General features: G+C 45.8%; 1 protein-coding gene across 1 annotated transcript; it reads right to left on the reverse strand.

The window, feature by feature from the left end:
* Positions 1 to 5,138: 5,138 nt before the first annotated feature.
* LOC142098772 (G2/mitotic-specific cyclin-B1) lies at positions 5,139 to 12,891 on the reverse strand. The gene is made up of 9 exons (XM_075181540.1): positions 12,785 to 12,891; positions 9,764 to 9,904; positions 9,586 to 9,687; positions 8,176 to 8,352; positions 7,888 to 8,046; positions 7,446 to 7,682; positions 5,959 to 6,099; positions 5,771 to 5,881; positions 5,139 to 5,346 (listed from the first exon to the last, which is right to left on the reverse strand). The coding sequence occupies exons 1-9, from the start codon at positions 12,803 to 12,805 to the stop codon at positions 5,242 to 5,244; spliced, it is 1,194 nt and encodes a 397-aa protein (XP_075037641.1). The 5' UTR covers positions 12,806 to 12,891; the 3' UTR covers positions 5,139 to 5,241.
* Between the last annotated feature and the right edge of the window lie 1,218 nt (positions 12,892 to 14,109).

Raw genomic sequence — 14,109 nt, forward strand, 5'->3', positions numbered from 1 at the left:
TTTTACTAACCTACAAGGCCATCAACAAAGCTGCACCAACATACATCTCCTCTCTTGTCTCAAAATATCTCCCAACTCGGCAACTCCGTTCTGCAAAAGATCTGCGTCTCTCATCCACCCTCATTACATCCTCCCATTCCCGGTTACAGGACTTTTTTCGGGCTGCACCCACTCTATGGAACTCTCTCCCTCGCACAATAAGACTCTCCTCTGTTCTACAAACTTTCAAGCGTTCTCTGAAAACCTACCTATTCAGACAAGCTTATAATATTCCTCAACCACCATCTTAACCTCACTACCTTTAGCCTGTTACACAATTTCACACAAGACAACTACCCCCGGAATAACATTGTTGTGTGACAGGATCATTTAGCTTATGAGTCACCCTACCTTTGCAGTCTGGCTGGGCCAAGATGCAAAATGTATACTTAACCTCATGTGTCAATCTCCCATTGTCCCATAGATTGTAAGCTTGCGAGCAGGGCCTTCTCACCTCTTTGTCTGTTTTACCCAGTTTGTTTATTAGTTTATTACGTTTGTCCCCAATTGTAAAGCGCTACGGAATATGTTGGCGCTATATAAATAAATGATGATGATGATGATGATGAAGTAGGTCGTTTGTTTTCCCTCTTCCCCTCAACTGTTGAATATGGTGTCCGATGCTTGGCAGAAACCTAATAAACAATTCCAAATAGCAGGCAGATTTAAATCTCTCTATCCACTCCCGGCAGAGGATTCCAATAAATGGGAGGGAACTCCTTAAAGATAAAGTCAGTCAATGCCACAGCAGTGGCTTATCTGAACCAGGGGGGAAAGTCACATTCCGATAATCTCTGCCATTTTCATACCAGGGGTGGACAATAGGGAAGCTGACTTCCTCATTCATCACAAGGTCCATCCCGAGGAGTGGTCCCTCCACAAGGAGGTATTTGCACTTCTGATTCAGCATTGGGGCACTCCAGAGATCGACCTCATGGCTTCCAGTGTAAATTTTCAGGTTCCTCTTTATTGCTCAAAGTTAAGGGATCCTCGAGCAGGGTACACGGATGCCATGACAATCTCATGGCGCTTCAGTCTGGTGTATCTGTTTCCTCCATCCCCAATGCTTCCGCGGGTGCTAAAAAAGTTAAAAAGAGAACATGTCCCCGCAATTCTAGTGGCTCTAAATTGGCTATGCAGGACATGGTTCTCAGTCATTCTGGAAATGGCAGCGGAGCCTCCCTTCCGTCTGCCAGTTCATCCAGACCTCCTCATTCAGGGCCCTCTTCTCTGCCATTATTTAGATCAGCTGAATTTGATGGTTTGGCTGTTGAGACATTGATTCTCAGGGCAAGAGGGTTCTCGAAGAGTGTAGTGAGTATCATGATCAGAGCATGAAAATCTTCATCTTCAGCCATATCGTCGGGTCTGGAAGGTCATCCTCTGGTTTGAATCTCAGGGGTTTCACACTTCCCACTTTGGCCTTCCCTGATTGCTCTCCTTTTTGTAAGCAGGTCTGGATAAGGGACTTCATCTGGGTTCTCTTAAAGTGCAGATGTCTGTACTTTCTATATATTTTCAGTGCCGGCTGGCAGCTCTACAGGAAGTCCACACGTTCCTTCAGGGTGTCTCACACATACAGTCACCCTTTGTTCATTCCGTGGAACCATGGGACCTCAATCTCATGCTGAGGGCACTAACTAGACCTCCCTTTGTGCCTTTGGATTCAGTAGACCTACATCATGTCACTTGGAAGGCGGTATTCCTCCTAGCTATTGCTTCGGCTAGGCAGGTGTCAGAGCTGGGAGCACTTTGCTGCAATTCTCCATTCCTAGTTTTCCATGAGGATAGTGCGATCCTCCACACTAAACCCTCGTTTGTTCCAAAGGTGGTGTCCCATTTCCACGTGAATCAGGAAATAGTTTTTCCAGCATTCCGTCCTTCTTCAGCATCTTTGGATGAGATTCTACCTTTGTTGGACGTTGTTGGTGTCCTCTATGACGCCGATAAGAGAGGTTGACCTTCCTCAAAGCAGTTCATTGCTCGCTGGATCACTTCCACCATTCGGTTGGCTTATGTCCGTGCATCTTGCCCTGTGCCGGAATCCTTGAGGGCACATTCCACCAGGGCTGTAGGTGCATCATGGACGGCTTGTCACAGTGCCTCAGCGGAGCAGCTGTGCCGAGCAGTGACGTGGTCATCTGTTCACACCTTTTCAAAATTCTATGGGTTGCAGGGCTTTGCATCCGCGTATGCGAGTTTTGGGCGCAAAGTGTTGTGCTCAGCCATTCCAGAGCAATCCCTCCCTCAGGGGGCAGCTTTGGTATGTCCCTAATGTACCGTAGTGTCCCACAATGGAGTCAAAGAAATAGAGTTACGATAGATTATGGTGAGTAAAAATCCTATTTTTATTTCCTGGAAAATATTGGAATTCATAAGAAGTGAGTTGTAAAAACTCCATCTGCGGGGTCACCAATTGGGTTTAAAGAAACCTAACAAAAATATATGCCTGCATGGTCCGATCAGGAACAAGGGGTTGTCTCCGCTCAATGACCACATTCAAGAGCGAAAATGGAAGAGAGTATGCCAATATATGGGTAATGTTAGTGCGCTACAGAGAAATGTTTTTTTTTTAGTACCATCTCTATGGTGATGATGCCGCCTCTATACTTTCTGCTGTGACCTTGAACCGATCTTGTGCATTTAACACCACTGTTTCCATGGTATCAATTTACTCCAAAAATAACTGATAAAATGATCTTGGTCAAAAAGTGACTACATTTCCATTATAATTTTATCTTTAGCCTCAAAAGTGTTTAGCATTTGTAAAGAACTTTTACCAATGAAATTAAAATTTTATGAAAACTCTAAATGTTTTTGGGCCATTTAACCCTTAATTTACCTTTTAGTTCAACTATTTTTTTACGTTACTGAATTTCTATGGATTACCCCAAGGTGGTAGTCACATACAGTCAGTGGACACCTTATTCGGTACACTGGGTAGAAACCCAACCACACTATCTGCCCCCAGGACAGTCTGAATTCTTTGCTGCATGGATATAACAAGATGCTGGAACCATTCCTTGGCGAGTCTGATCCATGGTGACATATCATGCAGATTAGATTAGGAGACCATTGAGGTACTCTGAATGGTCATGTTGGTAGAACCAGCTTGAGATGTGTGCACTGTAACATGGAGTGTTATCCTGCTGGAAGTAGCCGTTACTAGATGAGCAAAATAATCCACAATGCTCAGGTAGGATGTAGAGTTTAAACAATGTTCAATTGGCGGTGGTGGGGTGTGTGATTGGGGGGGGATGGTTAGTGCCTGGGACACAGTGCTTGCGGTAACTGGACCCTGCCCCTGAGACCAGCCACTTTGTAGTTTGTGTGCAGATCATGTCTACTGTTCACTGCCCTCTCTCCCATGCCGTGTCCCCCGCACAGAAATAGTTCTCCCTACAGATAATGCTGTAAGTTAGATGAGTCATCATTTACATCATATCAGTAGCCAACCTTCATACGGACCATACTTCTTGATGGCATCTAAAACATTTGTCTCATTTTGACCCTGCAGTGTTTAGATAAGTGTGGCTGGATCATGTAAAAATAAGTTATTGTAGAAATGTATTTTTTTAAACAGAGGTACAGGCACCAATGTATAAAAGCACTTGCACTTACATTGGTGTGTGCTATGTAGGGATATGTGTTTGGGGGGTTTTCTAACTTTTCATTGGGAATTCTCAAATTAGCAAGAGTGGAGGAAATGTGTATTCTGCAACGGTTTGAAAGGACCCATGCTAATTAGACCTTTTGATGTGAGAGGGTCCAGCACCTGAAGGTTAAATTAGACTTGCTGTTAGATTTCCTCCTGGTCTAAAACAGGATGCAGGAAATCACAGCAAGTTTTAGGATATCACAGATATGTGTAACTATTGTTAGCTTTACATGTAAATCCATGTTTGGGAAACCTATCATACCCCAATACTAAAAATAGCTCAAACATTGTGGGAACATCTTGGATCAGGGGGCTGGCTTACCCCCTGCCAGGAGTTATGTCAGAACTATATGAAAAGTAAGCTATTTGAGCATGTAATGCAGGCCTGTCCAACCTGCGGCCCTCCAGATGTTGGGAAACTACAAGTCCCAGCATGCCCTTCCAGCTATCAACAGGTTGTCTACTGGCAAAGCATGCTGGGGCTTGTAGTTTCACAACATCTGGAGGGCCGCAGGTTGGACAGGCATGATGTAATGCATGATTCTTGTACCATCTATACTTCTGGAATGATCTCTAGTACCAAAGACTGGCGTGTGAACTGTCCTTCGGACTACTTGAGCAAATAATCACTTGTTTCAGAGATCTTCTTGACAACCTTTCCATGCTGAAATCCCTGACTTACAGATTAGACCCAACTCTAGTCCATTCCCAGCTGTTCTGAGGTTTGGACCCAGCGTCCGGTACCACCACTCTGCCCACTACACAGCTCTGGTCAGTGTGATAGGCCAGTGGGGATCCATCCACAACAACCCTGATCTATAGGAAGAGAGCCGGTGTATCAAGCCCAGGTACTCCAGCAGCAAGTTACCCAAAAGGGACCCATTTCTGGATGCCAGTAAGGAGTCCAGTGGTGGCAGCATTTGTAAGTCCCTCCTACTGCGGTTAGGGCACATCTGGGATAAAGAAAGGGAACGGAGGCAGAGTAAACCCAGCAACAGACAGGGTGGCATAGGCGGTCCATCCTATCACAATAAGCAGTTTGCAGATTGGGTCAGTTAGATCTTGAAGCTTAACACTCAGCATGTGTCAATGGCTACATTAGATTTTAATTAAAACATTCATGTATAGTTTACCTATAGATGGAAAGTTACACAATGTAGTTGGTGAAGACCAAACATGTTCATCTTACTTGAATTTTAGTCTAAAGCTTGAATAGATTTGATAGACCACTAAAACCAATGACATTTATGTAAGAGAGCTCTGATGTGACTCCAGGACGTACTGCATAACATACAAGCACACAGTAATTCTGGAACAGAGCTTTAGGGTCAGGCAGCCCTCCAGCACCATCCGCTTTGTTACATAGAGTTGCATGTTAATATTAAAAAGACAAATGCAGCCAAGGGAACAGTTTACAATAATGGGACAGACAGACTCAAGCTACAGCTAAAAAAAAAACCAAAACTTTATTAAAAACAAACTATTTACAAATACACAGTGGAAACAGGATAAAACCCAATGTTGTCTGTACAGGATACTGGATCTTATGATACGACCGCACGAGCCATCTCAACGATGATGCCAGACCTCAGCTGGGGGATAGTGCTGATCTTCATCTGTTTGCTGCTTGCATACTTATTCTTTACAGTCTAGAGAAAGAAAACATCTAGATAAATACCATCCACTAATCTACAGACACCCAACTACAGCTATTACTTAGTGCTACTGACAGTGACCGTCAACTAGGCGATTTGTTTCAGAGACATCTCATTCAGTTGATAAGAAGCAACCTGAAGAATTGGAATTTAGTAGAACAGCAGCATGGGGCAATGATTGCAGCCAATAGGCATTTCCTGCTCCCATCTTTATTGGTTTAAACCAAGTGTGTGGTCCGTTATAGCTGAAGTATGACGCCTCAACAGGGAAATGTTACTCAGGACATAAGCTTCTAAATACTCATCTGGCAGAAATAAAGTTGCCATTTTTGTGTTATGCCACAACTAGGATGAGTCTCCCAACTGCAGATAGGTGGAACTAGACACAGTAAGTACATTGACCAGCAAGACATATTACCATGTGTTTGGAAAGCCCCTTGTTCACTTTCACAACATTCTTGGCCATATGCTGCATGACCGGGAACAGCGAGTCTTCGGAATAAGATGTGTAATGCTGAAGTGTTGGCGTCTGAAGACACAAGAATTTCATGCTTAGATGCAGGTTACAGACACAGCGATTACATAAGCACAGTGTGAAAAACTCACCCAGTCACCAGCGTTGAATACTTTGAGTGACAAGCAGGAAGCTGCAGTTGCAATCTGGGAAGGAGGGAAATGCACCATCTCATAGTCAACCATGATCAGCTCCATCAGATACTTTGCCAAACTGTGCTGCTCCGCGGTCACCTGAGGTGAAAGCATATAATGATCACAAGATGTCATCATGTTTACACTAAGCCAGTAAAACCTGTGGCTCTCCAGGTGTGGAATAAGGCCCAGTAAGCTTGCCAGTGGTTTGCTGACTGGGCATGCTGGGACATTTAGTTCACCACACTTTGACAGCCACAGGTTGGCCAGGCCTGCATTAAAGTATGCAAACACATCACTCATTTTAGTAGTTTTGCCTTGATGCTTGTACACTACTGCACACAGTATGAGTAGTCATGCCAAGTAGAGCCCATTGTGAGCAAATATGTTCCCTACCTTAATTTATACTCTATAAAGTTGTCCAATTTTGACATTATATAGGTATTGCATTGAATTAGCGCACAAAAGGCTTTACATGGCACTGGGGTTCACAGCAGCTTCCTCAAAGTTAAAAAAAAAAAAACAAACAAAACTCTTAATTCAATTGACTCCTGGTGAAGTTTACTGTTGTGTATGGTGGGTCAATCGGCTTGAACTTTACTGGGATGTGAATGATTAACAGTCTGTGGCAGTCTTACCATGCACAACTATAGAGTGGTCTCTGTAGGAATCAGTTCTGTCCTTTTAACACCCACCACCTGATGCAGACACAAGTTAATCAGCAGCACTTCTAAACAATGTTCACCTTCATTGTGTTTGTCAAATGTAGAAATTAAGAGGCCGTTTATTAATCTCTAAAGAGGTAGTCATGTTAAATCCCCCCCCAAAACTGCATTTTAAAGGCACAAGGCTATTAGAGGGTACCATCCTCTGATAGGACTCTATGGGGACTGCAATTACGCACCATTTCTGAAGCCCAGAAATTTGCAGTTTGACTGACAGCTAATGACATTAACCATTCTAACCTATGGTGAGGGACATCGCTGTGAAGAGCACAAAGCCTGCTGAAGAGGAATCCTGGAAGTTGTGCATGGCCATAAGAACCTGTACTATAGATCTGCCAGGACCTATTGGAGCTGCCGTCTCGGGTAGTCAATTTTAATAGATAAACAAGTTAATTATTGCAATAAATAACAGAAGATGCAGGGAGTCAGACACCCATGTGATTATATATTATTCCAAGTCTCTAAGCTGATCTGGTACTGTCGTACTAATTAGGTACAAAGCTTTAGTATGTTTCCATGGCTACCTCTTTCTTATAATAGGCAAAATTGAAAGCAGAGCTGGTCTCCATCAATTAGTTACCAAGAAGCAGTCATCATTGGTCTACTAAATCCAGATCATGTGAAATCTGGAGTAATGCTCTCAGGTCTAGTCAGTATTAGTAGCTACTAACTGCTCTAGTGGTACAGTAGAAGCTTCTCATAGTCACTGGAAGCAGTTACCTCCCCAATTTTGGAGGCTCTCCTGAGGAAGTGCAGGGGGAGAGGTCTGCCAACTGTGAAATTCAGAACACGGAGAATCTTCATTTCCATCTCCCGGATCTGGACCTTTGTGTAAGTGTGGTCTGTCACAAATGTGAAGTCTCCGATCTCTGGAGGGTACATCTCTTCATACTTAGCAGCAAGGAACATGGCAGTCACCCCCACAAGCTGTAGTTGGTTTTTGGGAACTGGATGCTCCTGTAGAGATACATAACATTTTTGTTACAAGCTCTTTAATGCACTCGGGTCTCTGTACGATTAGGAGTTTAGTCCCAAGATGAGCAAGTAAACAAATCCACAAGTGTTTGTGTTAAGGTCACATGGAACGTAACAAATTCAATCTGTACGAAACTTAGAGCTTTCTGAAGGCTCGTTATTTTTTCACCCAGAGAGGAGACGTTACCTGCAAAAATCGATCGATTATCCCAACAGTCATAAACATGGTCTCTTGCAGCAGTCGGAATTTCATTTGCACCTGGACCAGCCAGTCTACTAGGATTGCTCTCATGTTACCCGTAACCTCTTGGCCTTGGAGATAATTTGGCCTTACTGGCTGGACATCCTAAAGGACAGAACATTGGTCAATAGATCACCTAATTATCTTAAGGATTTAATGCTACAACTGGTGTAGTTCCATCTTCCCAGCATAGGACAATGGTCAGGAACAACAAGATGTAGCCCATAGCCTCACCTCTAGGCTCCTCAAGTAACAGTAGATGTCCTTCACATATTCACTGCACAACATGGGGTTCCCCTCGTCATCTGCATCCACATCCTTCACTTGAATGAGAACATCAGAGAACGCCTGGCACAGCTCATCTGGGATACAACCCGATGTCTCCATTGGTGCAGGGGAGCTGGGTTCTACCTATTTAAACAAACAAAGGTAATCAAAAGCTGGTAAATTGCCTTACTGACACTAAGAGTAGATGGAAACTGACCACATGATGCCTTGTGCGGTGTTCTCCAGACAACCTACATATTGTTACTAATACCTGCAGTTTGCACTCCTTTATCAGTCTTTCCTCGGATCCACCACAGAAGCAGCAGTGTAGTCTATATGCAAGAGCTCTCCTCCCACTTTATATCTTCTCCAGACAACCATCACAGGTTAGCCCATAAACTAATCACATCTTGGGACACCCTTCTGTCAGCAAATACTCCCGAGTCACAATATAGCTAGCTAAATCTTTCCCCAAATACTTCCTGTACCTACGGTGGTAATCTGATGGTGCCAAAGGGAATTAATCCAGTTGACAGTCTATAGCAGGTCTACATTTTACAGTTGAGACACTGCATAATGTACAGAGAGCCTGCACACAGATGCCAAGAGATACAAGAGCATTATGCTGCTCCACAAGTGATCAGACCAAGGGAACAGATACTTCCAGGAAATATTCTGCTATAGGTGTAGTAGATATAGATGTGGCCAGCAGCTGCGGTGGTTGACTGTGTACAGACATCTTTAGAAAAGATTTAAAATCCTGTCCAGAGACTAACAGAAAAGTGACCAGAGGACTAAAACCTTATTTTACTGCCCTAGTAATTATTATGGCTACACATGAAATCCCTCCCACATAGGAGGCGTCCAACTAACCAGAACATGTTGCTGCAGTTACACTGGGGATCCTGCCCTACCAGCAGTGGATGTAGACAGTGGGACACGATAATATTCATGGGTCTGTCATGTCACTAGAAACCAGCACCTCAAATACAGATAGGGACCTCACTAGTCCCAGGAAACCTAAGAGCATTATACTGAGCCCACAGAGGATGCCTGCTGAGGGAGCATAACCATTAACTATTTAAGGCAAGTTAATGCCATCAATATTCTACAATAAACATCATCCCCATTTTATTTCCCTTAATATAGATCATTTGAGACTTCACCTAGTTTATGTTATGGAAGCATGTGTGCAAAGCACACTATTCAGTACAGTTCCATTGCCTAACCCCTCTGACAATCTGTCCCTTCTGGACACCATTTGGGGGCTGCACCAGGTGGTGAGGAAGTAACATAACTTGGATGTGGCAGCAGGTAGTAGACAATAGATTATATCATAGCTTGCACTAGACCCAGGTCTATCCCAGAACACGTTACCTCAATAGGCTTAGCAGAGACATTATCCTCCTTCACCTTCTTCGGTTCTAGAACTCGCTCTGTTTTTGTCTTCTTGACCACCTTCAGCGCAGGTTTTATCTCCTATGAACAGAACTGATCAGATACAGCCAGGCTACAGCAGCACATCTCAGACATCCGTTTACATGGGCAGAAATACCTTTTTCAAGGGCACCTTTGTGTCAGCCTTGTTTCCGATATCACCGAGGGCAGTGCGGGGTCGCAGTCCTGGCTTGGTCACAGCTGCTCTCTTGCCAAACGCTTCTGTTTTCACATTGTTCTCTGCATTCGACAACATGTTCTGTAACAAGATTAACAGAATCACCATCAGCACTGAGGAGCAGAGCCCTGGTCTGCTGCATGCAGAGCCTACGCGACAGTTATACTGCAGAAGTCCCCAGGGATACAGAAGGAGAATGGGATAGGGAGGAAAGTTTAATCAGGTAAATTAACATCCATATACCAGGAGACAACTGGATAATGCAATACAGAGGAACACAGTCCTCACCCATGCAGTATAGGTGCAGGTCACACAATACAGGACAGAGTCTAGATATAGAGACCAGGAACAGATGGGAGTCACCCAGATCAGAGGGACAAGGAACATTCAGGGGCCCCACCCAGGTCATACAGTATATATACACATTGAGCATACAGAACATAGAGGGTGATAATATACAGAGCTAACATTTTAATACTGTAATAGAGAGGGACTAGGGCTTCATAAAATAGACAGGGAGCATCACGATACCCTACAGGTCCTGCATAGTGTGGCCCTGTAACTTTCAGAAGAGCCTCACATTACCCTTCATTTCAGTAATACATTTAGATTTGTTAAATCATAGAAAAACCCATTTGTAACAGCAGGTATTTTAAATGAGCATTACAAGTTTTAACAAATCTGACAAAGTTGAGGGCTACAAGTTCAAAGGGTGGGGGGCATAATACACAGACCATCTAGTATAAATGGGGGCTACGTACATACAGGGAAGTACAGATATCACCCAGTACACACAAAGTACAGCTATACAAAGAGGGAACAGAACCACAGGGCCTCACCCAGATCAGATACAAGGGGGAGGGTAACAGATCCCTCACGAAGATTACAGGGCTATCCCAGAAGAACGAGCAGTTTTAATCATGCAATATTTTATAAAGGAAAAGTAAAACAGAACTCCATCCAAGTCAAATACTCTACTGATCAAGTTTTATTTCCTGTATTAAAAGTGTTCAATGTGATTTCAGTTCTCAATCATTGTCATGAAATAAGTCACTTAGAAAAAAAATGTCTAAGTTTTTTTAGGACAGCCATGACGATCATTGAAAACTGAAATCACATTGAACACTTTTAATACAGGAAATAAAACTTGATCAGTAGAGTATTTGACTTGGATGGAGTTCTGTTTTACTTTTCCTTAATAAAATATTGTATAATGAAATCGGTTCATTCTTCTTGAATAGCCCTGTACTGTGGGGAGGAGGATAGGACAGCAGAGATAAGGGGCACAGAGGAGAGAATACAGAGGGGGCAGCACGGACACACATGGGGGCCGCAGACTATAGAGGGGGCCACAGCACGAACACAGATCACCCGGGTGACAGAGGGGGGTCACAGTACAGACAGAGCCTCACCCAGGTAACACAGGGGAAAGGGGGATGTGGGGGTCACAGAGCCTCACCCAGGTGACAGTATAAGGGGGTCACAGTATAGGAGGAGGGGGACACACAAAGCCTCACCCAGGTGACACAGGGGAAGGGGGGGGGTGTTCGGGGTCACACTACGGACACAGCCTGACCCGGGTGACACAAGGGAAAAGGGGGGTGTTTGGGGTCACAGTACAGACACACAGAGCCTCACCCGGGTGACACAGGGGAAGGGGGTTACAGTATAGGAGAAGGGGGACACACAGAGCCTCACCCGGGTGACACAGTATAAGGGGGTCACAGTATAGAAAAAAGGGGGACACAGAGCCTCACCCAGGTGACACAGGGGAAGGGGGGGGGGGTGTTCTGGGTCACACTACGGACACAGCCTGACCCGGGTGACACAAGGGAAGGGGGTTACAGTATAGGAGAAGGGGGACACACAGCCTCACCCGGGTGACACAGGGGAAGGGGGGTGTTTGGGGTCACAGTACAGACACACAGAGCCTCACCCGGGTGACACAGTATAAGGGGGTTACAGTATAGGAGGAGGGGGACACACAGAGCCTCACCCAGGTGACACAGGGGAAGGGGGGTGTTTGGGGTCACAGTACAGACACACAGAGCCTCACCCGGGTGACACAGGGGAAGGGGGGTGTTTGGGGGTCACAGTACAGACACACAGAGCCTCACCCGGGTGACACAGGGGAAGGGGGGTGTTTGGGGGTCACAGTACATACACACAGAGCCTCACCCAGGTGACACAATATAAGGGGGTTACAGTATAGGAGGAGGGGGACACACAGAGCCTCACCCGGGTGACACAGGGGAAGGGGGGTGTTTGGGGTCACAGTACAGACACACAGAGCCTCACCCGGGTGACACAGTATAAGGGGGTTACAGTATAGGAGGAGGGGGACACACAGAGCCTCACCCGGGTGACACAGGGGAAGGGGGGTGTTTGGGGGTCACAGTACAGACACACAGAGCCTCACCCGGGTGACACAGGGGAAGGGGGGTGATTGGGGTCACAGTACAGACACACAGAGCCTCACCCGGGTGACACAGGGGAAGGGGGGTGTTTGGGGTCACAGTACAGACACACAGAGCCTCACCCGGGTGACACAGGGGAAGGGGGGTGTTTGGGGGTCACAGTACAGACACACAGAGCCTCACCCGGGTGACACAGGGGAAGGGGGGTGTTTGGGGTCACAGTACAGACACACAGAGCCTCACCCGGGTGACACAGGGGAAGGGGGGTGTTTGGGGTCACAGTACAGACACACAGAGCCTCATCCGGGTGACACAGTATAAGGGGGTTACAGTATAGGAGGAGGGGGACACACAGAGCCTCACCCGGGTGACACAGGGGAAGGGGGGTGTTTGGGGTCACAGTACAGACACACAGAGCCTCACCCGGGTGACACAGGGGAAGGGGGGTGTTTGGGGTCACAGTACAGACACACAGAGCCTCACCCGGGTGACACAGGGGAAGGGGGGTGTTTGGGGGTCACAGTACAGACACACAGATCCTCACCCGGGTGACACGCAGGGACATGGCTGTAACGATGTTTCCTCCTCAGATCAGCGGACGCTTCTGACTCGCTGTTTCCGTACAACCTGTTTAAATCTCCCGCACGCCGCCTTCTATTGGTCGGTTCGGAACATTCTCTGACTCCTCATTGGCTGAGGTCCTTTAATTTGGAATGCGTTACTATGGAAACAAGGGAAGTGGGGGATTTGCGTCATGACAACACCGCGCAGCGTCCTCTGCAGCCGGAGCGAGCCAGTCACGTGACCCTGATACAATGTGTCCCCAATATTATTACACTGACATTGTATAGCAGCATGGAACATATATATATATATGTGTGTCTGTGTGTATGTATGTGTGTCTGTATGTGTGTATGTATGTATGTGTGTGTGTGTGTTGGGGAATTTAGACTGTAAGCTCCAATGGGGCAGGGACTGATGTGAGTGAGTTCTCTGTACAGCAGTGGCGGATCCAGGGGAGGGGACGGGCGATCCCCTAGCGTGGGCTTGCTGCCGGCGGCTGCACACTATGTGCAGGTCCGTTCGGCAGTGACAGTGTGTTTAAAACACAATCAGAGCAGCCGGGCAGCACATTGTCACTGCCGAGCGGTCCTGCACATAGTGTGCAGCCGCCGGCAGCCTTGAAGTCAAAAAGGGGGCGGGGCCTACATCGCCCGGGGTAGGATAATTTTCTAGATCCGCCCCTGCTGTACAGCGCTGCGGAATTAGTGGCGTTATATAAATAAATGGTGATGATGATATATGTATATATATATACATACAGACACACATGTATACATATATATACATACATCATCATCATCATTTATTTATATAGCGCCAACATATTCCGTAGCGCTTTACAATTGGGTACAAACATAATAAACTAATGAACAAACTGGGTAAAACAGACAAAGAGGTGCCCTTGCCCAGTTCGCAAGCTTACAATCTATGGGACAATGGGAGATTGACACATTAGGTTAAGTCTACATTTTGCATTTTGGCCCAGCCAGACTGCAAAGGTAAAAGTGACTCATAAGCTAAATGAACCCATCACACAATAATGTTGGTCAGGGGGCAGCTGTCCCGCGTGAAACTGTGTAACAGGCTAAAGGTAGCGAGGTTAAGAGGCTGGCTGAGGAATATTATAAGCTTGTCTAAAGAGGTAGGTTTTCAGAGAACGCTTGAAAGTTTGTAGACCACAGGAGAGTCTTACTGTGCGAGGGAGAGAATTCCACAGAGTGGGTGCAGCCCGAAAAAAGTCCTGTAACCGGGAATGGGAGGATGTAATGAGGGTGGATGAGAGACGCAGATCTTGTGTAGAACGGA

The sequence above is a fragment of the Mixophyes fleayi genome, chromosome 8 (genome assembly GCF_038048845.1).
Source record: "Mixophyes fleayi isolate aMixFle1 chromosome 8, aMixFle1.hap1, whole genome shotgun sequence".
NCBI lineage: Eukaryota > Metazoa > Chordata > Amphibia > Anura > Limnodynastidae > Mixophyes > Mixophyes fleayi.

What these genes read in the sequence shown, in the direction of transcription:
- LOC142098772 (XM_075181540.1), bottom strand. Translation starts at nt 12,805, where the DNA reads ATGTCCCTGCGTGTCACCCGG. An exon ending in TGTCCCTGCGTGTCACCCGG is followed by an intron (nt 9,905 to 12,784) that starts GTGAGGATCTGT and finishes ATCTTGTTACAG; the next exon opens with AACATGTTGTCGAATGCAGA. An exon ending in CAAAGGTGCCCTTGAAAAAG is followed by an intron (nt 9,688 to 9,763) that starts GTATTTCTGCCC and finishes TTCTGTTCATAG; the next exon opens with GAGATAAAACCTGCGCTGAA.